The sequence below is a fragment of the Acomys minous genome (assembly GCF_964271855.1).
Source record: "Acomys minous genome assembly, chromosome: 16".
Lineage (NCBI taxonomy): Eukaryota > Metazoa > Chordata > Mammalia > Rodentia > Muridae > Acomys > Acomys minous.
The window spans coordinates 74,503,692-74,531,384 of NC_140498.1; the positions used below are offsets into that span (position 1 = coordinate 74,503,692).

The 27,693-nt window shown below is 48.6% G+C and overlaps 1 protein-coding gene across 1 annotated transcript; it reads right to left on the bottom strand.

Annotated features, from left to right (window-relative positions):
- Positions 1 to 10,457: 10,457 nt before the first annotated feature.
- On the bottom strand, positions 10,458 to 11,895 carry CLDN3 (claudin 3). The gene has a single exon (XM_084764676.1). It carries the CDS (start codon positions 11,515 to 11,517, stop codon positions 10,858 to 10,860), a length of 660 nt encoding a protein of 219 aa, XP_084620802.1. The 5' UTR covers positions 11,518 to 11,895; the 3' UTR covers positions 10,458 to 10,857.
- Between the last annotated feature and the right edge of the window lie 15,798 nt (positions 11,896 to 27,693).

Sequence of the window (27,693 nt, forward strand, 5' to 3'; positions counted from 1 at the left end):
CCCTTCCAAGTACGGAATCATGGGGGTAACCACACTAGGCACAAGCATGCTCACAAATCTAGCAGCCTGTTCCCCTTGAGAAATGCCTTCCTAAAGGTTATAATCCCATTTTAGCAGGGTGTGCTGGCACACACCTTTAATCCTAGCACTTGGGAGGCAGAGGCAGGCAGATCTCTGTGAGTTCGAGGCCAACTTGGTCTACAAAGTGAGCCCAGGGCAACCAAGGCTACACAGGGAGACTTTTGTCTCGGGGGAAAAAGGAACAGCAAAAACAAAAACAAAAAACCATCTTCTCTGCCTGCCCGAGCCTTTGTTTACTGAAGATCTGCTATATGCGGAGGTCTGGGACGTAAGAAGGAGCCCAGATCAGCTCAGATGGAACAGATGCTAATACATCTGCGCGCGCGCGCGCACGCACGCACGCACACACGCGCGCGCGTGCACACAAACATATTTAGGGCTGGAGAGATGGCTTAGCCCTTAAAGGCTAGGCTCACAAAAAAAAAATTTTTTTTTTAAACAGAACTTCAGAAACAAGAAAGCTGCTAGCACTCAGGAGGCAGAGCCAGGCAGATCGATGGGAATTTGAGGCCAGCCTGGTCTACAAAGTGAGTCCAGGACAGCCAAGGCTACACAGAGAAACCCTGTCTCGGAAAAAACAAAAACAAACTCCCAAAACAACAACAACAAAACTCCAAGAAATCTGGCCTGACCCTGGATCACCTAAGATACATCAAAAGAGACTGTTGAGTAAAAGCCCCGGAGGCTGAGGCGGTGTGGACTAGGTGAATGGGGCAGAGAATGTTCTAGAAGCCAGAACGCCATGTAACTATCTCTCTCAGGCAGAACATCCAACCCTTACTTGCTTTTGAGATGGGGTCCCCATATGCGCCTTAGGCAGGTACAGTGTGTTTGGATGGATGGTTTGAGGGCATGGAGCCCATCTCGAGAGGAAAGGCGTGGCACCAGGAACTGCTCATGCTGAAAACACAGGAAGCAAAGAGAAATGGGTGCTGCTTGCTTCCTCCACTGATTCAGTCCAGGATCCGAGCCCTTGGGATACTAACACCCATGTTCAGGGTGGATATGGCCAACTGGGTTCAGTCTCTCTGGGAACGTATTTACAGAGGTGTGTCATCGAGATGATTCTACCGGACAACCCCCAGCGCATCAGATTAATCAGTAACATTTCAGCCCTCGGCCGTTAATAGTTTATGCCTCCCTCCTCCCTCTATAAAACATGTTTAGCTCCCCTCTGACCTCAGACTCTTTTTGTTTAAGACATAATCCCCAGCGCTCCGGAAGCAAAGTCAGGCAGATCTCTGAGTTTGAGGCCAGCCTGGTCTACATACAGAACAAGTTCCAGGACAGCCAGAGCTACACAGAGAAACCCTGTCTCGAAAAACAAAAAACAAACAAACAAAAGACAGGCTCTCAAATAGCCAAGGTTGACGTTGAACTCAATATGCAGCCTAGGATGGTCTTAGACTCTGGATCCTCAACCTCTCTAATGCTGGGATTACAGGCATGTGATCTGGAACTTCCCCCCCCCCCCCAGACAGGGTTTCTCTGTGTAGCCTTGGCTCTCCTGGACTCGCTTTGTAGACCAGGCTGGCCTTGAACTCACAGCGATCCGCCTGCCTCTGCCTCTCAAGTGCTGGGATTAAAGGCGTGCGCCACCACTGCCGGGCTGAAACCCTGGCTCAAAAACCAACCAAACAAACAAACAAAAATTGTGACTCAGATTACATGTTTCTTTTCTAGAGGACCTAAGTTTGTCTCCAGCACAGCACCCATAACAAGTGTCTCACAGTGGCCTGTAACTCCAGCTCCAGGGGATCTGACACTCCCTGGATTCCTTACACACATACACACACACACACACACACACACACACACACACAGGATCTCACATAGCCTAAGCTGCCTTCGAACTTACTATGTAGCCAAGGATGACCTTAAACTCCTGATTCTTTTGTTCTGCCTCCTAAGTGCTGAGGTTATAGCTTGCAGCACCATGCCTAACAGCTATTTTTTTGTTGTGTTTGTTGTTTTGTTTTTAGTTTTTGTAGACAGTGTCTTGCTACACAACTCTGGCTAGCCTGAGACTCATTATATATAGTGATACATATACACATACATACATACATACATACATATATACGTGTGTATATGTATAGATAGGTAAATAGATGATAGATAAGATCGTGTGTGTGTGTGTGTGTGTGTGTGTGTGTGTGTGTGTGTAGAGAGAGAGAGATAGATGATATATCAGGCTAGCCTTGTACTTTCAGGGCTCCTCCTGCCTCTGTTTCCTATGTGCTGGGAGGGTTGGCATAAACCCCCATAATGTTCTTGAGTCTCCTCTACTTTGTTGGATTTGAGGTCCACTTGGGAGGTCTGAAGTTATACTGTTTGTAGCTGTCTCTGCAGGATGAAGCATCAAGGTTCGCCTCACAAAGAATTACAGAAAATGTCATTACACATCTAAGTCTGGTGACGGTCATTTGTAAATGCTGCAATGCCCTAAGCACATAGTGTCCCATTCACTGACTTCTCTTAAATCAACAAGCCACTGTTCCTTTGCTTGACAAATATTTACTAAGTGCCTGCTAAGGACAAGGATGACCTTCATTTTTATATCATTTAGGTTTTGCACGACTAGGGATGAATTTGGGGCTCAAGCATGCCAGGTAAACACTCTAGCTGCTGAGCCCCAATCCTGGTCCCTCATTGGGGAATTATAAACCAGCTTGCTATACCATTGAATGGTGACATCATCATCATCATCATCATCATTATTTTGGGTTTTATTTATTTATTTATTTATTTTTATATTTTGGTTTTTTGAGACAAGGTTTTTCTCTATGTTATCTTGGCTGTCCTGGACTCGCTTTGTAGACCAGGCTGGCCTCAAACTCACAGCAATCTGCCTGCCTCTGCCTCTCGAGTGCTTTTATTTTTATTTTATTTTTTTTAAAGATTAACTTATTTATTATGTACACAGTACTTTGTCTGCAGGTGCACCAGAAGAGGGTGCAGATCTCATTTTATTTTATTTATTTATTTATTTATTTTGGTTTTTTTTTTGAGACAGGGTTTCTCTGTGTAGCCTTGGCTGTCCTGGACTCGCTTTGTAGACCAGGCTGGCCTCGAACTCACAGCGATCCGCCTGCCTCTGCCTCCCGAGTGCTGGGATTAAAGGCGTGCGCCACCACGCCCGGCGCAGATCTCATTTTAGATGGTTGTGAGACACCATGTAGTTGCTGGGAATTGAACTCAGGACCTTTGGAAGAGCAGGCAGTGCTCTTAACCTCTGAGCCATCTCTCCAGCCCCTCGAGTGCTTTTAATCCCAGCACTCAAGAGGCAGAGGCAGGTAGATCTCTGAGTTGAAGCCAGCCTGGTCTACAGAGTGAGTTCCAGAACAGAGAAACCTTGTCTTGAAAACCCAAAATGGCCAGGTGTGGTGGTGCATGCCTTTAATCCTAGCATTCCGGAGGCAAAAGCAGGTGAGTTTGAGGCCAGCCTAGGCTACACAGAGAGACCTTGTCTCTGAAAAAAAAAATCTTATTTATGAGGACTTTTAAGATGGCTTAGTACAGGGACTGGGGAGATGGCTCAGTAGTTAAGAGCATTGGTTATGGCCAGGCATGGTGGCACACACCTTTAATCCCAGCACTTGGGAGGCAGAGGCAGGTGGATCTCTCTGAGTCTGAGGACAGCCTAGTCTACAAAGTGAGTCCAGGACAGCCATGGCTGCTACATAGAGAAACCTTGTCTTGAAAAAAACAAAAACAAAACAAGAGCACTGGCTGCTCTCCCAGAGGACTTGAGTTCAATTCCCAGCACCTAGCCTGGCAGCTAACAACCATCTGTATGTAACTCCAGTTCAAGGGGGTCTTTTGACCTTCTGATGGCACTAAGTACTCCTGTGGTGTACAGGCACATGTGTAGGCAAACTCATTATATATATAAAAATCAATATATCTAGATATCTGGATAGATAGATAGATAGATAGATAGATAGATAGATAGATAGATAGATAAAAGTGCTTGCTGCCAAGCCTGAGGACCTGAGTTTGATTCCAAGGACCCACATGGTGAAAGGAAAGAACTGTCTTTTTTTTTTTTTTTTGAGACAGGGTCTCTCTGTGTAGCCTTGGCTGTCCTGGACTCACTTTGTAGACCAGGCTGGCCTCGAACTCACAGCAATCCACCTGCCTCTGCCTCCCGAGTGCTGGGATTAAAGGTGTGCGCCACCACGCCCAGCGAGAGAACTGTCTTGCTAAATTGTCCTCTGACTGCTATGACCCTCTGGGTTTCAGGCAGTTACTACTTCCTCAATTCACCAGCATTTGTTCTAAAGACTTGGGAGCAGCTGGGAGTGGTGGCACATGCCTGTGATCCCAGCGCTCAGGGAGTCAGAGGAAGGTTCATCTTTGTGAGTTCGAGGCCAGCCTGGTCTACAAAGCGAGTCCAGGGCAGCCAAGGTTACACAGAGAAACTCTGTTTTGAAAAACAAACAAACAAACAAACAAAAAGCCTTAGAACACAATAGCTGTGGTGATCATGAAGAAATCATTAAAGAAATATGATTTGAGTTGCCTAGAATCCCTCAGTGAATGTTTAGGGACTTGGCTCAGTGGTAGAGCACCTGCCTAGAATCCCCCAGTGAGGGGCTGGGGTGTGGCTCAGTGGTAGAGCACCTGCCTAGAATCCCCCAGTGAGGGGCTGGGGTGTGGCTCAGTGGTAGAGCACCTGCCTAGAATCTCCCAGTGAGGGGCAGGGGTGTGGCTCAGTGGTAGAGCACCTGCCTAGAATCCCCCAGTGAGGGGCAGGGGTGTGGCTCAGTGGTAGAGCACCTGCTTAGAATCCCCCAGTGAGGGGCTGGGGTGTGGCTCAGTGGTAGAGCACCTGCCTAGAATCTCCCAGTGAGGGGCAGGGGTGTGGCTCAGTGGTAGAGCACCTGCCTAGAATCCCCCAGTGAGGGGCTGGGGTGTGGCTCAGTGGTAGAGCACCTGCTTAGAATCCCCCAGTGAGGGGCTGGGGTGTGGCTCAGTGGTAGAGCCCCTGCCTAGAATCCCCCAGTGAGGGGCTAGGGTGTGGCTCAGTGGTAGAGCACCTGCCTAGAATCCCCCAGTGAGGGGCTGGGGTGTGGCTCAGTGGTAGAACACCTATCTAGAATCCCATTGCACGTGCAAGGCCCTATTGTGGATCCTGGCACTGCAAAACAAGAAGGTGAAATGGTGAGGGGCTCATAATTGACAAATAATGGGTAAGTTATACTAGAAGGAATCATATCTGGTCTACTTTGTTGGATTTGTGGGGAAACTGAGGCTGGGGGTGGGTGGGAAGCACTTTCTCATCACTTCATGAAGCTAGCTCACAGCCTTCCAGCATCACATTTGCTGTGCTAAAAACCCCTTGATGAGGCTGGGGATGGGACTCAGCAGTTAACAGCCTGTACTGCTCTTGCAGGGGGTCTGAGTTCATTGCCGTAACCTCACTGGGCATCTCACAACTACTTGTAACTTTAGCCTCAAGGGATGTGACACCCTCGTATGGCCTTTGCTAGCATCTGTACACATTCCAACACACCTCCCCGATGTGGTGGCATACACTTTTAATCCCAGCACTTGGGAGGCAGAAGCAGGCAGATCCCTGTTCTGTTTCAAGCCAGCCTGGTCTACAAAGTGAGGCCCAGGACAGCCAAAGCTAAAATGAGAAACCCTATCTCGAGAAACAAAACAGAACAAAAACAAACAAACAAAAGGGCTTAACTGCTTAGCAGTTAAGAGCACTTGCTGCTCTTGCCAAGACCCGAGTCCTTTTAGCACCACTCACATGGTAGCTCACCACTACTTCCAGGAGACACAGTGTTCTTCTGGACTCTAAGAGCATTAGGCATGTGTGTGGTGCACATACATACATGCAGGCAAAATATGCATATAATTTTTTTGACAGGGTTTCTCTGTGTAGCCCTGGCTGTTCTGGAACTCAGTCTGTAGACCAGGCTGGCCTGGAGCTCACAGAGATCTGCCAAAGACAAAAGCAAACAAACAGCCGGGCATGGTGGCACACACCTTTAATCCCAGCACTTAGGAGGCAGAGGCAGGCAGATTGCTATGAGTTCGAGGCCAGCCTGGTCTACAGAAGTGAGGCCAGGACAGCCAGGACTGTTACACAGAGAAACCCTGTCTCAAAAAACAAGCAAATCAAAACAAAACAATAACAACAACAAAAACCCACCAAAAAAAGAAAGAAAAGAAAAGAAAAGAAAAAGCAAGCAAACAAATAACCTACAGCTGGGACAGTGGGACAACATTATCTGTTTTACAGATCTGAGCTAAAGGTCCACAGGTTCTGCAGAGGTCTCTCAGCCACCATCAGGAGCCCCATTTCTGGCTTGCTTCTTTACCAGCTTGGCAAAACCCAAGCATGTTGGCTTGGGTGACCTTTCCTGGATTGCTGGCAGGGCATGGAGAAAAAAAAAAGGCGGCTGTTTAAAGCTTACTGAAGACTTTGAGAGCCACAGTAAACACTGCAGTTGTGTCTGATGAAGCCTTTGCCTTTGGGTCCCTGCAGCAGGAAGAGCTCAAACTGGTGTGGCAAGATCAGGGTGGCCCCAGGCAACAATTTGACTGCAGGGCTTGGAACTGGGTATTCTAAAGAAACTCAGTGATTTTTCTCCCAAAGGCAGTCACCAGATTTGTATCTGTAAGCTCCTGGGTGGCTGGATGTACTAAAACATTCATGACAAAGATGCAAATTAATTAATCCCCACTAAACCCAGCATGGTACCTGGTAGTCTTTTGTTGTGTTTTCTTTGTTGGTTTTGAGACAGGGTCTCACTAAACAGCCTAGACAGGCCTGGAACTCACTCTGCAGAAGTAGGCTGGCCTTAAACTCACTAAGATTCACCTGCCTCTTCCTCTAGAGTCTTAGAATTAAAGGTGCTTCCCCCCCCCCTTTAATTTGAGAATGGTTGTCCCTTTGTAGAACTTGTGAAGATTCTTCTGCTGCCTCTGCCTACCAAGTAGGTTATTACAGATGTGTGTCGTTAGACTCTCTCTCTCTCTCTCTCTCTCTCTCTCTCTCTCTCTCTCTCTCTCTCCTGTTAGGAACTGAACCTAAGGTCTCAGTCTACTAACTACTTAGACCAGGCTGGCCTCCAGCTGAGAGATCAGCTTGCCTTTGCCTCCTGAGTGCTGGGGTTAAAGGCATGCACCACCACCATCTGACTCTTCTTTTCATCTTTCTTTCTTTCTTTCTTTCCCTCTTTCTTTTTTTTCCCCTGAGACAGGGTTTCTCTATGTAGCTTTGGCTGTCCTGGACTCGCTTTGTAGAGCAGGCTGGCCTCGAACTTACAGCGATCCACCTGCCTCTGCCTCCCGAGTGCTGGGATTAAAGACGTGTGTCACCACACCCTGCGTCACCTGCTTCTTCTTCTTCTTCTTCTTTTTTTTTTTTTTTGAGACAGAGCCTCATGTAGCCTAGGCTGCCCTCCAACTCACTGTGTAGTCCAGGTGGCTTTGAACTCAATGCTCATCCTGCTTCAGCCACCTCTGAGCTGAGATTACAGTCAGGGCACACACTTGGTCCCAAGACTCCTCTCTCCGAGGCTCTCCTCATCCGCCCCTTGCTCTTCCCTGGCCTTCCTCCCCTCCTGGATAGAAGACTAGTTTCCTAGGGGATGATGCTCACGGTTGGTCACCGGCACACTCCCTTCCTAGGACCTTATGAGGAATGAACTAAACACTAGGATACTTACTATTAATAGCAACCCCGTTTCCTCTTCCTTAGGTCACCCTGATGTCAGCACGCTGGCATTCCTTAGGGAGGAGGAGGAGGGGCTTTAGGCAATCTTTTGGCGCTGGGCACACCGGAACCTGCCTCTGATACCAGATGCTGAGGTAAGAATGAGCAGCAGGTTAGCCCCGGGCTATCTTGTCTCAAACCAAACCCAATATCAAGTTCGTTTGATCCAATGTTGCTGTGACTCTCTTTCCCTCCCAAGTCACCATAGCTCAGCAGCCTACTCCAGCCTCCCCAGGAGTCCCTTTTTTTAAAAAAAATCTTTTTATTTATTTATTTATTGTATATGAGTGCTTTATCTGCAGAAGAGGGCATCAGATCGCATTACAGATGGTCGTGAGCCACCACGTGGTTGCTGGGAATTGAACTCAGGACTTCTGGAGGAGCAGGCAGTGCTCTAAACCACTGAGCCATCTCTCCAGCCCCAGGAGTCCTTTCTTAAGGCACGTCACTTGCACTCGTTGTCGAGGTGCCCAGCCTCCCACTCACTTTCCCCTCCACCCCTGTCCCCAGCATTCAGCAGTCTTGCGAAGGCCACTCACAGGCACCTTGCTGTCCAAAGCCCAGTCTCTTCTCCAGCCCTCATCTTCTATCCAGGTCCTTTCCGTGGGCAAACACTGCTGTTCATCCCCAGTTCCTTAAACTCTTTTTTTTTTTTTCCCTTTTGGTTTCTAGGCTGAGCTCTTCATTCTCTGGTTTCGGCTGCCGTCTGTATGTTAATGACTCCTGGGTTTACAATGTCTCTGGTACATTCGTTCTTCTTCCTGTTTCCTGGATCGTCTTACCTGGACAGTCTTAGTCTGACCAACTCTTACAGTCCTCGGCGAACCTCCTCAGGCCCCACCAGGAACCTGAGCTGCTATTTGTACCTGTTCCATTACCAACAACCTAAGGCCGAAAGTTTAGGCTATTTTGTTTTATCTTATTTTGTCTTTCCCAGACAAGAGTTTCTCTGTGGAGTCTTGGCTGTCCTGGAACTCCCTCTTGTAGACCAGGCTATCCTCGAACTCAAAGATCTGCCTACCTCTGCCTGCGCTGGGGTTAAAGGTGTGCGCCACCACCTCCTGGCTCAAGTTGAAGCTGTCTTCTCCCCCTCATTCTAACGCCCTAGTGGCTCTGGAGTTTTAAGAATCTCTGGCTTCCTTAAAAAAAAAAAAGAGAGAGAGAATCTGGCCTTCCTGGGCCGGGCATGGTGGTACACACCTTTAATCCCAGCACTTGGGAGGCAGAGGCAGGTGAATCTTTGTGATTTCGAGGCCAACCTGGTCTACAGAGTGAGTTCCAGGACAGCCAGAGCTGCATAGAGAAATCCTGTCTTGGAAAAAAAAAAAAAAAAGAGTCTGGCTTCCTTAAATCACTCATCCATTCCTGGACATCACTGTCTCATCCTAGATGGGGTCCCTTTAGCATCTTTGACTGTTTTGACTGTGTTCCTCAAGTTTCTTTCACTTTTTTTTTTTTTTTTTTTTTGCATTTGCTTTGTTTGTTTGAGACAAAGTCTCCTTATGCAATCCGGGCTAGTCTGCTGCCTCAGAGTGCTGGGATTAAAGACATACTCCAACACACCCATTTTGGTTTTCTTTAGACAAGTCATGCACAAACCCAGGCTGGCTTTGAAATTGATATGTGATCCAGGCCTTGTAGTCAGCCTGGTCTTCATCCTGAGTGCCAGGATAGCCAGGCTCTCTATGTAGAGAGAATCTGTCTCAAACGAACAAAACCAAAACTAACAAACATACAAAAACAAAAACAAAAAAAAAAAGAAAAGAAAAGAAAAGAAAGAAAGAAAAGAAATTGATACTTGGTGGAGAGAACGCGTGATATTTCTGTGTGCTCTTTCCAAGCGCTCCCACCCTTTTAAAACATAAGAACCTGGGAACCTGTTTTCCCATCAAGGGTCCTGCGTCAGCTCCTTTTACTTTATTCCAAGAGCAAGTGCCTCGCTTCTCGGCTTGTGTAAAGCTAGTTCCCTTCCTCCCTTGAGGGCACCGGGAAGACGTTGGCGTACCTTTTTTCCCCTCACCTCTCCCCCTCCAGGTCAGAAGAGGTCCTTAATCGTTCCTTTTAGCCGTGCCCCCTCCCCTGCTGTGAAAGGGAACCCAAGCCGCTCAAGTGCTCTACCAGTGAACCACACCCCCGTCGCTCAGACGTCCTTTTGGTGAGAGAGAGGCATTTGATCCAAACAATAGGTCTTTTTGTTTGACGTCTCCAACTACGAAATCCCGGTATAGAATGTAGTTCTTTAACCTGAACAGCAGCCACCCCAAAAATGCCCAGAGCAAGTCTCTGAATCCAAGCTCCAAGAGCAAACCGAATAGGACATTTCCGGAAAAGAGTCCCTGTCGTCTTCCCCTTGCCTTCTCCAGCCACGTCCCTCGGAAGCCCTCTGGCTGGATTGCTAGATAAGCCTGACTATCTATTATAGGCTCTCTTGAGTTCCGTCCCGGAATACCTCCCAAGTGTTTCCCACCCAGTGAGCTCCAAACTCACCGTGTACCCAACACTTTCTCCTTACTGAACCTGTATGCTGTTTAAAGCTCACTGCCCACGGTGAGGGCTATCCTAGGAACACTCCCCAGCAGGTGCCCGATAGGGAATGTGGTAGCCTGTGGGGCGGTCAGGATAAGGAGGCTCCAGCAACTGCAAAAACGAAAAGTTTTTTTTTATTGAAAAACATGAAACGGCCCGTTTTATGGTTGCCTGTCTCTGCCCACTGTGAGCCTTCCGGCTGCGGGGCTGGCAAGTAGCTGCGATGGCCACCCAAGCCCTGTACTTGGGAAGGGCGAGGTTTCTTTGTCCAGACGGCTTGGACGGTTCCTAGGCCCGGTTAGTCAGGTGGCAGCCAGAGGTGGGGGGGGGGGGGGGACGGACGGGACGACACGCCAGGCTGTCTGTCCTCTTCCAGTCTAGCAAGCCGACTGCGAGGCGTCTGTAACCATCTGGAAGGTGGGGTGGTCTCCAACGCGAGGCAGCACGCTGGACTTGTGGGGTGCTTCGACTGCTGGTAGTGGTGATGGTGCGGTCTGAATGCAACCGGCCCCTCAGACGTAGTCCTTGCGGTCATAGACGGTGCCGGTAGCGGTGCCAGGCCCGGTGGATCGAGGCGCAGAATAAAGGATCTTGGTGGCAGCGTACTTCTCGCGCGGTGGGCAGGAGCAGCACAGCAAGGCGCCCCCTAGTAGCAGCAGCGCGGAGGCAGCCCAGCCCACGTACAGCCCAGCTCCCATCTCCCGCTTCTGGGCTTCGGGGACCAGCGGGTTATAGAAATCCCTGATGATGGTGTTAGCCGACCAGGACACTGGCACTAAGGTGAGCAGAGCCGCCAACAAGAAAAGCACTCCCGCCACGATGGTGATCTTGGCCTTGGCCGTCTCGTCTTGTACGCAGTTGGTACACTGGGCGCCCACGAGCGCCACGAGGAGCCCGAAGACGGCCAGCAGGATGGACACCACGAGGAGGGCTCGGGCGGCTTGCAGGTCCTGCGGCAGGGCCAGCAGCGAGTCGTACACCTTGCATTGCATCTGGCCGGTGCTCTGCACCACACAGTTCATCCACAGGCCCTCCCAGGTGATCTGCGCTGTGATGATGCTGCTGCCGATGAATGCAGAAACGCGCCACATGGGAAGGGCGCAGCACACGATGGTGCACAGGAAGCCCAGCCCGGCCAGCGACGTGCCGGTGATCTCCAGGCCCATGGACATGGTTGCTGGACTTGAACCGGCTCGGCCTGGCAGCTCCGGGAGTTGGGAGACGAGGGGTCGCTGCCGGTGGACCTGAGAACCAACTGCCCTGAGACGAGAGACGGACGACTGTCGCCGTGTCCGACAGGTGAATGGCAAAAGAAGCAACGCGCTAACGGCTCCTCTCCTGGGGCTCGCACGGAGGCTGCCCTTGCACCTGCCTGTGGCTTTGGAGGCTGGCTTCTGAGATTGGGTTGGCTCTAGAATGGGGGTGGGTTGGATTTAGCTTGATGCCCAGAGGAGGAGGGTGGAGCTCGCTTTCCCGGCCCAAGGGATAGTGACGTGTGTCCCGTCCAGTCCGGTCCGTCCTCCTCCACCCCCTTCACCCTGAGAGGACAGACCTACCCAGAATCCGAATGCTGGGGGTGGGGGCCGAGGGAGGGCGGGATCCTCTGAGATCCCTCCCTTCTCAACCTCCCCTAGCTCCTTAACGAATTCTCTGGAGACGTACAAAGTGGGAGGGGCGCTTCGGGGATTTGAAGTTCAAATCACCAATTGTAAACTGCTTGGCTCTCTTGCCCCCAACCTCCGTCCTCTCCAGCGCGGGTGGCGTAGGATGGGGGCGCGGCTAATTCCTCTGGACAGCCGGGACTGGGAGGACCCAGGTGTGGGCGAGGCCGAGGCTGTTTGTCACTGTAGGTGGAAGGAATTGTATCACCTGCTCTGGGTCCCTCCAGCTTTGAGGCAAACCCGATGCAGGCTGGTGGTGTTGTCTTTATTCAGATATACTGCCCATCTGAAAAGCCCACTCCCCACCCCAGGGACAGGTGTTGAGTTCAAATTCTTTTTATTTTATTTTATTTTTAAATTTTTTTCTTTTTCTTGTTCTTTTTCCTTTCTTTCTTTCTTTTTTTTTCTTTGGCTTGTTTGTTTTTGGTTTTTCGAGACAGGGTTTTTCTGTATACCCTTGGCTGTCCTGGACTCACTCTATAAACCAGGCTGGCCTCGAACTCACAGCAATCCACCTGCCTCTGCTGGGATTAAAGTCGTTCGCCACCACGCCCAGCCCGAGTTCAAATTCTTGTCTAGCCCCCTCATGTGACCTGGACTGGTGGCAAGCCTATGTGGCTTAACTCAATTGCTGTCCCCCCCTGCCTCCTCCCCCCGCCCGAAGCTGCCTTTCCCTTTGAAGTTCTTTGCATGGAACCGCGTTTTCTCTTCTTTCGGGAGGGGTGGTGGGAGACAGAGTGAGTAAAGTCAGAAAGAGATTTGATACAGATGAGAAAAGAAAAGAAAAAACTATCAAGCCAAGTGTGTTGGCTCATGCCTGAGGCTGAGGCAAGAAGGTGGCTGTGAATTCAAGGCCAGAGTGAGCTCTACAGTGAAACTGTGTCTCAAAATAAAACACAACACACATACAAAAGCCCTATGCAATGTGTCATGCCTGTAATCTCCTCCCCTGGAAAAGTGGAGAGAGGAAAGTGTTTGAGACCATCTTGGCTACATGGCTCAAACAAACAAACAAAAACTACAGTTTAAAAAAAAAATCCAGGCATGATGGCACACTCCTTTAATCCCATCACTCAGGAGGAAGAGGCAGTTCGAGGCCAGCCTGGTCTACAAAGCAAGTCTAGGACAGACAGCTAGCACTACAGAGAAACACTCTATCCCAGGGGCGAGGGGGGAGTAGAAAAAGCCCAAACCACCAATCCCTTTTGTTTCTGAACACTGCTTCCCCTGCCTCACAACTGTTAAGAGCTGTTGTCATCATGGGGACAGCATAAGCTCTGATGCCTCCCTTCACCTCTGCCCCCTCACCACAGCTAGGGTATAACTTTTTTGGGGGTTTTGTTCCTACATACTCACTCCAAGGACCTGTGATTGGGGTTCTTTTTTTTTGTGAGGCACTCCTGCAGCTGCCCAGATGGCTAGTGCCTGCCTCCCCACAAGCCTTTTGTAGTTTCAGGGGTTTGGGATACAGCTTAGTGGGTAGAGTGCTTGGCCAGCATACACAAAGCCTTGGGCTTTCCTTGGCACAGAATAAATCCTCAGAGACGGTATGTCTGTATATATTCACCACAGCAAGATCCTCCCCAGCATGGATGGTTTGGGACCCTGTCCCCAAACAGAAACAAAAGACAGCAACAAAGCCATCTTAGCTTTTTACCCACAATGCCCAGTCCTCTTTTATGTCTGTGTTTTCTTTTGTATTTGACACCATCCAAAGGGTACTTTCTTTCCTTTCTGTTTCCCTCTCTTCCTCCTTCTTTAAAAAAAAATTTATTTATTTAAATTTTAATTTCACGTGCCATGGTATTTTGCCTGCATGTATGTCTTCATGAGGGTTTCTGATCCCCTGGAACTGGAGTTACAGACAGTTTTGAGCTGCCATGTGGGTGCTGGGAATTGAACCTGGGTCCTCTGGTAGAGCAGCCAGTGCTCTCTTAAACACTGAGCCATCTCTCCAGCACCCTCTTCTTCCTTCTTTTCTCCCTGCCTTCTGTTTTTTTCCTTTTTCCCTCCCCCCTTTCCCCCCTCCCTCACAGGACTTCACTATGTAGCCTAGGGTGCCCTTAAACTCAAGATTGGTGAGCTTTGTGAGAGAGAGGCCACGCTTCGTTTCTCATTTATTTTCTGTTTCTTTGTCTCTGCTCCGGTCTGTTACCACCACTGGGACATTCAGAATGTTCCAAGACCGACAAGCATTTTTGTCAGTTTTATTGTATGGCGCTCCCACCACCTAGAACAGGGTTGGGCAGTCAGGGAAGTCATTGACTTAGCATTTTCTCTTGTTTTTGCAACCTGTCCTGGCGGGGCTCAGGAAGAGGATGTTGTTGCATTGTGAGGGCCCCGGGGGCTCTGCAATTAGCTAAGAACCTAAGACCCATCCAGCTAGATAAGCTTGGGGAGGATAAAAGTCCTTGTTGCCATCTGGGCAGTGCCTCTAATCCCAGCACTCAGGAGGCAGAGGCAAGTGGATCCCTGTGAGTTCAAGGCCAGCCTGGTCTACAAAACTAGTCCAGGACAGCCAAGGCTACACAGAGAAACCCTATCTCGGAAAAACAACAACAACAAAAGTCCTTGTTGCCAAACTTGATAGCCTGAGTTTGTCCAAAGATGAAAAAAGCCCATTTCCCAAAGTTGCTCTCTAATCTCCACATGCTTGCTGTGGCACGTGCATGCGCGCGCACGCGCGCACACACACACACACACACAAACACACACACACACACACACACTCTCTCTCTCTCTCTCTCTCTCTCTGTCTCTCTCTCACTCACATATACATACACACACAATACTCTCACATACATACACACAGGCTCATACATGTACACACACATACACACACACATACTGACACACACATACATATTTTCATATAACACATACATACACACACTCACACACACATACATACTCACACACACATACTCTCCCATACACGAACACTCACACACATACTGACACACTCACATCCACACATACTGTCATACACACTCATACATACACACACTCACACACATACACTCTCACACACACACTTTCATACACACTCACACACACATATACACATTCATACACTCACACACACACACTGAAAAACTAATTAAACAAAATAAAGGTGCAAACTTTTATTGAGTTGGGTCTAGGTTTTTTTTTTTTCCTGGTAACCCTCCACACACCTCTCAAATTACAAACATTCAGACTTCACCCTCTTACCCCAGAGCCCAGAAGATTCAAATAAACAGTCCCAGAGGCACATGGAAACCAGGGCTCTGTTTCTTCCAGGTGCAAAGGTCTTGGGCTGGTCCTGATGGGCAGGGCTGGGAGTGCCAGGCCAGAAGGCCCTACTGGTGCTGGGGCAGGCCAGTTCTGGAAGGAGTTTAAGCCCAGGTCCTCTTTAATGGATGGTTGGTGTGGTGGCATCTTGGATGGGGAGGGGGGGGTGCAGATGGCTGTCTATAAAGAATGAGCACCTGGGCAGAAGCCCAGCACTCAGGAGGCAGAGGCAAGCAGAGCTCTGTGAGTTCCGGGTCAGCCTGCTCAACAGCGTGAGTTCCAGGACAGCAAGGGCCACACAGAGAAACTGTCTCGAAAAGCCAAAAAACCAACCAACCACCATCGCCAACAACCAAAACTGAATACAATGGCTCCCACGTGTTGTCCCAAGCCCCAGGTGGCAGAGGCAGGAAGATCCTTGGGGTTGGGTGCCAGCCAAATAGATGAGTTCCAGATTTAGTGAGAATCCTGCCTCCAAAAATAAAATGGGGGAGCTGGGTACGGTGCCTCACGCCTATAATCCCAGAACTCTGGGAGGCAGAGGCAAGTGGATCTCTGTGAGTTCAAGGCCAGCCTGGTGTACAAAGTCCAGGGCAGCCAGTGCTACTCAGGGAAACCCTGTCTTGGACCCCCCCCACCCCCCCAAAAAAGATGGGGAAGTGGTTGAGGAAGACACCTGAAGTGCCTCTGGCTTCCATATAGTCCCAAACACACACATGTGTACACAGACTTACACCCATGGGCATACATGAACATACAACAAATATATCAGGGTGGGGTAAACCTGGAGTGGTGGGTTTTGCCTTTAATCACTGCAACTGGGTGGTAGAAACAGGAGATATTTGTGAGTTCGAGGCCAGCCAGTGCTACAGGGTGAGATGCTTTCTTTTTTCTTTTTTCTTTTTTTTGAGACAGGGTTTCTCTGTGTAGCCTTGGCTGTCCTAGACTCACTTTGTAGACCAGGCTGGCCTTGAACTCACAGCGATCCGCCTGCCTCTGCCTCCTGAGTGCTGGGATTAAAGGCGTGCGCCACCACGCCCGGCTCATGAGATGCTTTCTTAAACAAACTAAACCAATGTGAATTCTGTTTTTTATTCTTGTCTCCTGTCACGACCATCCATGCCTATTGTCAAGTTGCCTCTGATGTTACAGACTCTCTCCTTCTGGAATTGTAAGCCCAAATAAGCTCTTTCTCCCATTTAAAAAAAAAAAATTAAAGGCTGGGCAGTGGTGGTGCATGCCTTTAATACCAGCACTCGGGAGGCAGAGGCAGGTGGATCGCTGTGAGTTCAAGGCCAGCCTGGTCTACTAAGCGAGTCCAGGACAGCCAAGGCTACACAGAGAAACCCTGTCTCAAAAAACCGAAAGAAAAAAAAAAAAGATAAGATAAAAAAAAAATTAAGAAAGAAGAGGAAAATAAGCATGAAAGAGGATCAATCATCCCAGCAGTGTGTTGGAGGGCACACTGATTTAGAGACAGGGTAGGCCACCATGGCTGGCTGTACTGCAGTGTGACGCCATGAACTTTGATTCCTGTTTGTCTTAGAGGCTGAGGAAAACTTTCGATGACTTTTCCAACCTCAGTTTCTACCCTTGTAAAACAGGAGGGGGGGGGGCGCGGGGGACTATGTTCCCATGACTCACGGCTTAGGACTGTGGAGAGATGGGCAGCCACGTATCTTTCCTGTAAAAACAGAAACAGCCAGGGCAGGGCGCAAAAATCGCACAGAGAAATGATGTGCATTCTGACCCGTGCTAATCAACCCTGGAGACCTTGAGTGAGTCCTGCTCCTGCCTTGATGCCAGGCTTCCTCCGAGACTCTGGACAGGGTGTGGAGGGGGATGGGCAGGAAGAATTGGCTTGTTTTTGAGGTGGACCTGCTGGGCAGGGCTGATCAGAGGCAAGCAGGATAGTTTTCGTGCCCAGGGGCCAAACTTCAGGGACTCCACAAATAAGACTTTGGCTCCTAGTAAACACCTCCAATCAGCCCTCAGCTCAGTATCTATCACCGGTCTTATAACTCAGTAAATGAAAGGCAAACAGCCCAGTTGAAAAACGGGCGAAGGAAATCGAGACCATGAGCTATTGCCTCATTCCAGATAGAAGGACTGTTATAAAAAAGGCAGGAGATACTGGGTCCATGGAGAAAGTGGAGAAGAGAGAAATCTGCGTGTGTTGTAGCAATGTGTGCTATTAATTACACTGGTCATGAGAAATAATTCAGAAGGATTGCTGGCAACATGGCTTGGCAGTTTACAGGGCTTGCCTCCAAGCCTGGAACAACCTGAGTTCAGTCTCCTGGACCCACAGAGTGGAAAGAGAGAATTGACTCACGAAAGTTGTTCTCTGACCTCCACATGCTTGCTGTGACACACACACACACACACACACACACACACACACACACACACACGAATAAATAAAGAAATGTAAAGAAAAAAATTTGGTTTTTTTTTTTTTTCGAGACAGAGGCAAGAAAGTTGCTTAGAGTTTAAGGCCGGCCTGACCTATAGAGTAAGACTTGTCTTAATAGACCAAACCAAACCAAGAAATTGGTAAGCAAAACCACTGGCAGGGAGACTTGTCTCAAATAATAAATAAATACATAAGTAAATGAATAAGATATATACTTTTTTTTGTTTTGTTGTTTTGTTTTTTCGAGACAGGGTTTCTCTGTGTAGCCTTGACTGTCCTGGACTCACTTTTTTGTTTTGTTGTGTTTGCCTTTTGTTTTTTTGTTTTTTCAACACAGAGTGTCTCTGTAGGCCAGGCTGGCCTCAAACTCACCGTGATCCGCTTGCCTCTGCCTCCTGAGTGCTGGGATTGAAGTCGTGAGCCACCACGCACAGCTTCCCTTTTCCTTTTTTATCTTTCCATCTTTCATCCTGCCTCAGGTACATGTACACAGGAAATAGAGTCAGTACACGGAAGAGGCATCTAAGCTCCATGCTCTTTGTGGCCGTACGTAACAGCTGAGCTACAGAGACTGCAAGCGAACAGATTGAAAGGACCAACCCCCATTTTGAAAAAGAAACTCCATTTGGTGTTAAACCTAGCCAAAGGCTGAACCCAGATTCCAGGAAAACCACAAACTAGTCTAAACAGAAAAATAGTCCCTAGCAACACACTCAGCTCACCTTGGGAAAGTCCAAATATACTCTCTGCTGGTCAAGCTGACCAGCAGGTGGTCTAGCACACAGCAACAACCAATTAGGAGAAGCCAGGCCATAGTTTCTAATACCCACATATCTGCTTCAACCAATCTTTTCTATAGGCCAACTTGTCCCTACACCTATTACCCAACCACGAAACACCAAGGCTTGTTACTCACTGCCTGCAGCTTTTCTGCCCAAATGTCATCCAACCATATACTGTAAAACCCATTTCTTTGTCGAAAACCTATTAAAACAAAAAAAAAAAAACAAAAAAACAAAAAAACACCCTCTCAATCGAGACTCAGGGCCACTTCCCTGCATCTGCTGTTCAATAAAGACTTTCTTGTTGGCCTGGCAGTGGTGGCACACACCTTTAATCCTAGCACTCGGGAGGCAGAGGCAGGTGGATCTTTGTGAGTTCGAGGACAGCCTGGTCTACAGAGAGTCCAGGACACCCAAGGCTGCTACACAGAGAGACCCTGTCTCAAAAAAACAAAACAAAACAAAACAAAAAAAAAACAAAAAAAAAAAAACAAAAAAAACACAAAAAACAAAACAAAACAAAATAAGACTTCCTTGACATTGCATTTGGACTGTTGAGTGGTCTGTTTGGGGAGGGGAGTTCTTTCAAAATTTGTCGATAACAAGATAAAGCTTCTCTGGGCATGGAGATGATCACAGCCCTGGGAGGCAATAGTAGAAGCAGGAAGAAGACCAGGAGATCAAGGCCAGGCTAGCCTTGGCTACACAGTGAGTCCCAAGCCAAAAAGAGGAAAAGGGAAAAAATACCATGGAGTATCAGTCAGATAAAATCTTGTCAATTTCAACAACTCTGATGGCCCGGGAGGACAGCAGTTCTGTGGAATAAGGAAAATGAGCGATCACACTCACATCTGGAATCCGAAAAATGCTGGTGCCATAAAAGTTAGACTAGTAGCTACGTTGGGTGGTGGTGGCGCACACCTTTGATCCCAGCACTCTGGTAGCAGAGGCAAGCGGATCTCTGTGAGTTCGAGGCCAACCTGGTCTACAGAGTGAGTTCCAGGACAGCCAAGGGCTGCACAGAGAAACCATGTCTTGGAAAAGGAAAACAAAAGCAAACAAAAGGACAGTCCATATCAAAGGTGGAGGGGAGGATGGGGAGACATGGGTTAACAGGACCAGAGTGGCTGGGATGTGGTCAGGAGTGATGAGGGTGGCGGTAGGATGCTTGCCTAGCACACATGAAGCCCAGAGCTCTATCTCTAGTAACGCATAAACTGGCTATGGTGGGGCCTGTTATCCCAGCACTCAGAAGATGGAGCAGGAGACTCAAACTCAAGGTCAGTCATCCTTGACTATATCGGTAGTTTAAGGCCAGCTTAAGCTACATAAAACCTCGTCTCAAACAATAAAGAAACAGGGAAATAGACGTGGAGGTACAAGCCTCCTAAACACTCAGACAATGAGCTGGGTGGTGGTGGCACTTGGGAGGCAGAGGCAGGTGGACCTCTGTGAGTGCGAGGCCAGCCTGGTCTACAAAGCGAGTCCAGGACAGCCAAGGCTACACAGAGAAACCCTGTCTTGGAAAAACAACCAAGCTGGGCGTGGTGGCGCACGCCTTTAATCCCAGCACTCGGGAGGCAGAGGTACGTAGATAGCTGTGAGTTTGAGGCCAGCCTGGTCTACAAAGTGAGTTCAGGACAGCCAAGGCTACACTCCCCCCTGAGAGAGAGACAGAGACAGAGACAGAGACAGAGACAGAGACAGAGACAGAGACAGAGACAGAGAGAAGAGAGAGACAGAGAAAGAGACACACGGAGAGGCAGAGAGACAGAGAGACAGAGAGCAGGATAGGGACAGGGAGACAGAGAGACAGAGAGAGAGAGACAGAGAGAGAGAGACAGAGAGAGAGAGAGAGAGAGAGAGAGAGAAACAGGAAAAACTCAAAGTGGTACCACCATGCACCAACGACAAGGATGGTTAAAAATGTAATACCTTTACAGTAACAAGTGCTGGCAAGGTGATGGAGAGTTTGTCCAACTCCCTTCTGGAGCCCATGCCTCTAAAAGATAGCATCTCATGTAGTCAAGCCTGGCCTTTACTTCTCAACTTCATTAACAGCTAAGGATGATTGCGAACTTCTCATTCTCCCTTCTCCAACTCCAGAGTGCCAGAAGAATGAATGTGTACCATCACACCCAGTTTTATGCAGTCCTGGGAACTGAACCCAGGGTTTTGTGCACACGAGGTCAGCACTCTCCCAGCTGAGCTATACCTCCAAGGCTGTTTTGTTTTTATAAGTCAGGATTTCAATCTGTAGGCCAAGATGCTTTGAAACTTAGTCTTTACTGTAGAACCATGGTCCCAGCCCCTTACACCCTGCCCCAACTGGGGGATTCTAGGCAGGTGCTCTACCACTGAGCCACACCCCAGCCCCTCACTGGGGGATTCTAGGCAGGTGCTCTACCACTGAGCCACACCCCAGCCCCTCACTGGGGGATTCTAGGCAGGTGCTCTACTACTGAGCTACTTCACCAGCCCCTCAGTGGAGGATTCCTGTCTTCAAGAGATGATTTTCAACTGAATTGTGGATTTGTTTTTTCATTTTATGACCTGGAACTCTGGATATTACTTTAGCCTTCTGTCTTATTTTATTGTGACATCATGCTAACATGAGGAGGGCAGGGTACTTCCTTATCACTGACTTGCAGAAGCAGAAGTCCAGGTCCCTATTCAGCCTGTAGTGATGTGATAGGGGAAGAAAATAGCTTCTCATGACTGCTGGGTAGAGGGTGGGAGTGCCAGCTCCCTTGGCAGGTTTCTATTGATAGTTGGGTAAGTGTGACCTCCTGGGATATTGACCCAGTGGTTAGTAGGGCAGGGGTGTCTTATCAATACCTTCTTAGTAGAGAAGACTTGCCGTTCATGCTTGGCATAAGTAGGAGGGCAGGGGTCAGCACACCATCTTGTTGGATGTGCTGAGATGCTATGTTCCACCTTGTGAAAGTAGAAAGTCAATCTACATCCCTGCCTGTCCTTTGGTGGAGCTGGTGTGTGTTTGCCCATGATTTTCCTAAGGTGTTTCAATTGTTTTTATCACTGCTGTAACAAAAGCAACTCAAGGGAGGAAGGTTTTATTTTGGCTCACAGTTTGAGGGCACACAGTCCATCATGGTGAGGAAGACATGGAGGCAGGAGCATGAGGCATCTGGTCACATGGCATCCACAGCCAGGAAGCAGAGAGAATAATGCTGGAGTGCATTTCTTCTTCTTCTCCTCTTCCTCCTCCTCTCCCTCCTCCTTCTCCTCTTCCTCTTCCTCCTTCTCCTCTTCCTCTTCCTCCTTCTTCCCCCTCCTTCTCCTCTTCTTCTTTTAACTTTGCAAGATTTATGTCAAGCTCTTAGCTGGTGGGATGGTACTGGCCACATTCAGGGTAGGTCTTCCCTTCTCAGCAAAACCTCCTGGAAACATCTTTGCAAACACATCCATCCACAGGATCATTTCCTAGTTGATTTGAATACCACTCACGATGGCAGTGAGAATTAGCTATGGCAGTTAGAATCAATTCCTGTCTGGGTCACCATTTCTTTCCTGATGCCCAGACTAAAAACAGGCTCTGTTTGGGGTGTGTTTTATGCACATCATTTGTATGCAATTCCTCTTGGAGTCCAGAGAGTAGTTCCCCAGAACTGGAGTTATGAGTAATATGCATCACCTGATATGGGTTCTGGGAACTGAATCTCAGTTATCTGCAAGAGCAGTAAGTGCTAACCACGGAATCATCCGGCCCGTCCTGATATTGTTCTTTTGAAAGAGGCTCTCACTGCCTACCCCGGGCTGGCCATGACCTCTCAATCCTCCTGCTTCTTTCTCTTAAGCAATGCGGTTACAGATGTGCCCCACCTCACGCGGTTTGTGCTGTAACTGAATCCCATCTCTTTCCTACTCTGAGACATTATCACAATGGTCTGTTACCAAACTGGATGGCAATGAATGGACTCTACCTTGCCATCCTTTTTTAAAATGACTTATTTGTTTTATTTGCATTGGTGTTATGCCTGCATGTATGTCAGTGAGAGGGTGTCAGATCTCCTGGAGCTGGAGTTAAGACAGTCGTGAGCTGCCACATGGGTGCCAGGAATTGAATTCAGGGCCTCTGGAAGAGCAGCCAGTATTCTTAACCGCTGAGCCATCTCTCCAGCCCCGTAACTGTGATTTGACGTGTCATTGAGTTTATTTTGCAGCACTGAGAGTAGGGCTAGGGAATCATGCATGCCAGGCAAATGCTCTACCACTGAGCCACACCCCAGCCCCTCACTGGGGGATTCTAGACAGCTGCTCTACCACTGAACCACACCCCAGCCCCTCACTGGGGGATTCTAGGCAAGTGCTCTACCACTGAGCCACATCCCAGCCCTTCACTGGGGGATTCTAGGCAGGTGCTCTACCACTGAGCCACACCTCCAGCCCCTCACTGGGGGATTCTAGGCAGGTGCTCTACCACTGAGCCACACCCCAGCCCCTCACTGGGGAGCTTCAAGGCAGGGGCTTTACTGCTGGGCTACAGGCCAGGCCTGAAGAATTTTTCTTTAATGATCTTCTCTTTGGTCACTGTGGCTCCAAGCCCCTAGAACAAGTGCTGGTGAAGCAATTCCTTGACACCCGGAGAACTGCTTGCGAGCTTCAGCAGCAAGACTTCCTTTCAGACCTTAGCTCCGAGCCAGCTGGTAGAGCAGAGCTGCTGGCCTGACCTGGAGCGTGCCAGTGATAAGGTAGGACCTTACCGACACTTGAGTAACCACGATAGAGCCGTATCTTAAATCAACTTCTCATCACAGGTCTTGAAACCTGCTTTGTTTAACTTCATGCTATTTGGATGAAGATATGATAAGGGCCCCCGGGTTTAAATAAACTTAGAAATCAACAGGGTGTGCTGTTCTGCACTCTGCTGGGAATGCGGCTTACAGACTGCAGCTCAGCTGGCCCTGCAGAGGCCAGGGGACCTCTCAAGACCTTCCCAATCGCTGCCTCCTCCTTCCTGCCCACTTGCCCACCCCAGCCTCCACCCAAATATCCAAACAGGCTTCCTCTCTGACTCCCCCTCTTCCTTTTTTTCTTTCCCTTTTTCCTCCCCTGCCTCTTTTTCCTCTCCATCTTCCTCTCCTTTTTCCTTCTTCTCCTCCTCCCTTCTTCCCTCTCTCCCTCTTTGTTTTTCCCTTTTCCTCTCTCTCTCTCTCTCTCTCTCTCTGTTTTTCTGTGTTTTTTTTTTTTGAGACAGGGTCTCTCTGTGTAGACCAGGCTGGCCTTGAACTCACAGTGATCCTCCTGCCTCTGCCTCCCGAGTGCTGGGACTAAAGGCGTGCGCCACCACGCCCGGCTCTCTCTCTGTTCTTCAAGACAGGGTTTCTCTGGGTAGCCTTGGCTATCCTGGACTCGCTTTGTAGACCAGGCTGGCCTCGAACTCACAGTAATCCACCTGCTTCTTCTGCCTCCCAAGTGCTGGGATTAAAGGCGTGCGCCACCACTACCCGGCCCTCTCTTCTTATTTTTGTCTCCTCCCCTCCCTTTATTTTGAGACAAGGTCTCATATATGCCATGTTGGCCTCAGACTCACTATGCTGCCAAGAATAACCCGGAACTCCTAATCCTCCTGTATTCTCCCGCCCCCATCCCACCCCTGCGAGGGCTAGGATGACAGATGTGCACCACCATGCTCAGTTTGTATGGTTCTGAATATGAAACCAAGAGCTTCCTGCATACGAGGCAAGCAGTCTACCAACTGAGCTGCGTTCCAAGCCCCCCACCTTTGTTTTTGTTTTATTTTGTTTTTTTGAGACAGGGTTTCTCTGTGTAGCCTTGGCTGTCCTGGACGCGCTTTGTAGACTAGGCTGTCCTCGAACTCTCAGTGATCCACTTGTCTCTGCCTCCCAAGTGTTGGGATTAAAGGTGTGTGCTACCATGTCAGGCTCTAAGCCACCTTTTAATACATACATACATACATACATACATACATACATACATACATACATACAAACAAAAAAAAGACAAGGCAGGGCTTGGTGGCACACACCTTCAATCCAGCAAGCTAGCTCTTGGAAAACAGAGTAAGGTGGATCTCTGTGAGTTCTAGGCTAGCCTGGGCTACATAGTAAAGGGAAAGAAAAGAAAAACAAACACACACAAATTCTAGAGTTCTTCAGAGAGGACCCAACCAGTCTCCAAGCAAACCAAATCAAATGTGGACCATCCTCCTGCGGATTGTTCACTTCTTGTCTGTCTCCTCAGCTCACTCTGCCATCTACAAATCCACCCAAGCCTGGCTGGCTGCGGAGATACATTTGGCAACACTGCTACTGACGTACCAGGTCTCCTATAGCACAAGTGTGTTGGGTGGGGCCAGCAAGGTGGTTCCCTGGGTAAAGGTGATTGAAGTTAAGCCAGATGACCTGAGTTTGAGTCCCTGAACTCTCATGGCCGAGGCAGAAAAGCTACTCCTGCAAGCTGTCCTTGGATTTACCTCCTGTGGCACATGTGGGACACACACACACACACACACACACACACACAGAGAGAGAGAGAGAGAGAGAGAGAGAGAGAGAGAGACATATGCATGAACACACACACACACACAGGAATACACACACATGCACCCATGCATGTACACACACACACATGCATGAACACACACACACAGGAATACACACACATGCACCCATGCATGTACACACACACACATGCATGAACACACACACACAGAGACACACACACATGCATGAACACACACACACAGGAACACACACACACACACACACTATGTTTTGTTTTGTTAAGCATCTCACTGGGGGATTCCAGGCAGGTGTTCTCCCATTTAACTGCAAACCAAGCCCCTTTTAACCTTTTTCTTTGTAGACCAGGCTGGCCTAGAACTCTCAGACATCTACCTGGCTCCGCCTCCTAAATGCTACAATTAAAGACATGCACCACCTTGCCTCACGCTAGTTTATTTTATTATTTGATCTGGTTTGTAAAGGTCACCTTCAATTCAGGCTGACCTCAAGCCCAAAGCAACTTTCCTGCCTCATTTTGCCACAGTCCCGAGGGCTGGAATTGTAGACCTGAGCCACCATATCTGGGTCAGGTTTTGCTAATTTTATTATCTTGATTTATTTATTTGTGTGAGGGAGTGTGTATGCACGCATTTGTCACATGTACACCATGGTGTGTGTAGGTCAGAGGTCAGGGGTTGGAGGACAACTTTTAGGAGTTAATTCTTTCATTATGTTAGTTGCAGGCGTGAAATGTATGTACTCAGGTTTAGTGCCAAACGTGCCTCTGAGCCACCATGAGAGCGTCTGGCTCTCCATTGATTTACTTACTTATTTTGAGATAAACTTTCTCTGTGAAGCCTACATTTTTTTTTTAAATTTTTTATTTCTCAAGACAGGGTTTCTCTGTGTAGCCTTGGCTATCCTAGACTCACTACATAGCCCAAGCTGGCCTCAAACTCAGGATCCTCCTGCCTCAGCGCCGTGACTGCTGTGGGGACAGGCTTGTGTCACCATACTCAGCTAGAGAATTTTGTTATTGGTGCCTAGACTGAAAGTAGAAGGAAGCTGAACGTCAATCACTTGCCTTGGAGAACTGAACTTCTGGTTTATGTGGTCTGCCTCGGGAAGGATGCTACTGAATAAGATAGATGAAATATGTCTTTAATCCCAGCGCACGGGAGGCAGAGGCAGGTGGATCACTGTGAATTCGAGGCCAGCCTGGTCAACAAAGTGAGTCCAGGACAGCCAGGGCTACACAGAGACACCCTGTCTCAGAAAAAAAAAAATTACAAGAAATGAAAGCCAAGACAGACAGACAGATGGATGGACAGACTGACAGAGAAACAGCCATGCTTAGTTACTTATACCTGTAACTTCAGCAATGTTGAACCTGAGGCAGGAGGATCACAAGTTTGAAGCCAGCCTGGTTTACAATGTGAGTTCCAGGACTCCCGGAGAGGTACAGAAAAACCCTGTCTCAAACACAAAACAAAACAAAAACAAGATTTAAAAAAAAAAAAAAAGTAAGCCAAATGTGGTGATATAAACCTGTAATCCCCACACTAGGGAAGGTGAGGCAGGAGAATTGCTAAGAGCTCAAGGCTAGGTTGAGTTACCAGAGACCCTGTCTCAAAAGCAAGAAACAGAAATACTGGAAAGCAAAAGCAGTTCTCTTATCTCCCTTGTCTGGAAATTCGCCATAAACCCCTCCTTGTAGGCCCCTGTGCCATTCACCACTTGAAAGAAGGAATGCTCAGAGGCCAAGAGGAATGTGAGCGGACAGGCCTTGCCTGCTGCCTCCTGTCCCGTCCGCAAGCCTCAGAATGTACTCTTTGTCTAGTTATAGCCTTGCATGGCGGTTCAGTCGCACCTGTAAAATGATGCCTTTATTGAGACCCAAGGGTGGGGCTGGACGTGTGGCTCCCTTGTGTCAGGTGCTCATGTAGCAGGCATGAGGCCCTGGGTTTGTTTCCAGCCATCTATAACCCCAGTTTCAGGTGACCTAACAGGCATGCACTTGGTGCACAAACATGCAAGGCAGGCAAAAACATTCACACACATAAAATAAAATTTAAAAATCTGAATGAAGCCCAGGTGTGGAGGCACACGCCTTTGTTCCCAATACTCAGGAGGCAGAACAAGGTGGATCTCTGTGAGTTCCAGGCCAGGGCCTGGTCTACAAAATGAGTCCAGGACAGCCAAGGCTACACAGAGAAACCCTGTCTCAAAAAGCAAACAAACAAACATCTAAATAAAGTTCAAGGTTTGGGGTCAGCCTGGACTATGTGAGGCCCCGTATCAAAACAAACAAAAACAAAAACCAAAATAGAACTAGGTTCAGTGTGTGGTTTTTTGTTGTTGTTTGTTTGTTGGTTAGGTTTTTTTTTTTTTTCCTTTTTTTTTGAGACAGGGTTTCTCTGTGTAGCCTTGGCTGTCCTGGCCTCGCTTAGTAGACCAGGCTGGCCTGGAACTCACAGTGATCTGCCTGCCTCTGCCTCCCAAGTGCTGGGATTAAAGGAGTTCACCACCGTGTTCTGCTCAGAGGATAGCTTTGGGGATTCAGTTCTCTCCCTCTACACTTGTGTCTGGGCATTGGGCTGACACTGACACAGCCTGACAAGGCTTTATCTCTCCGACCCTTTCTCATTTGTCTATTTTGCTTTTTGCTGTACTGAATCTAGGTCCCTTGCATGCTAGACAAGAGCTCTACCACTAAGCTGTATTTCCA

Excerpts from the sequence above, each read along its gene's own strand:
- CLDN3 (XM_084764676.1), bottom strand. The coding sequence starts at position 11,517 with ATGTCCATGGGCCTGGAGATCACCGGCACGTCGCTGGCCGGGCTGGGC.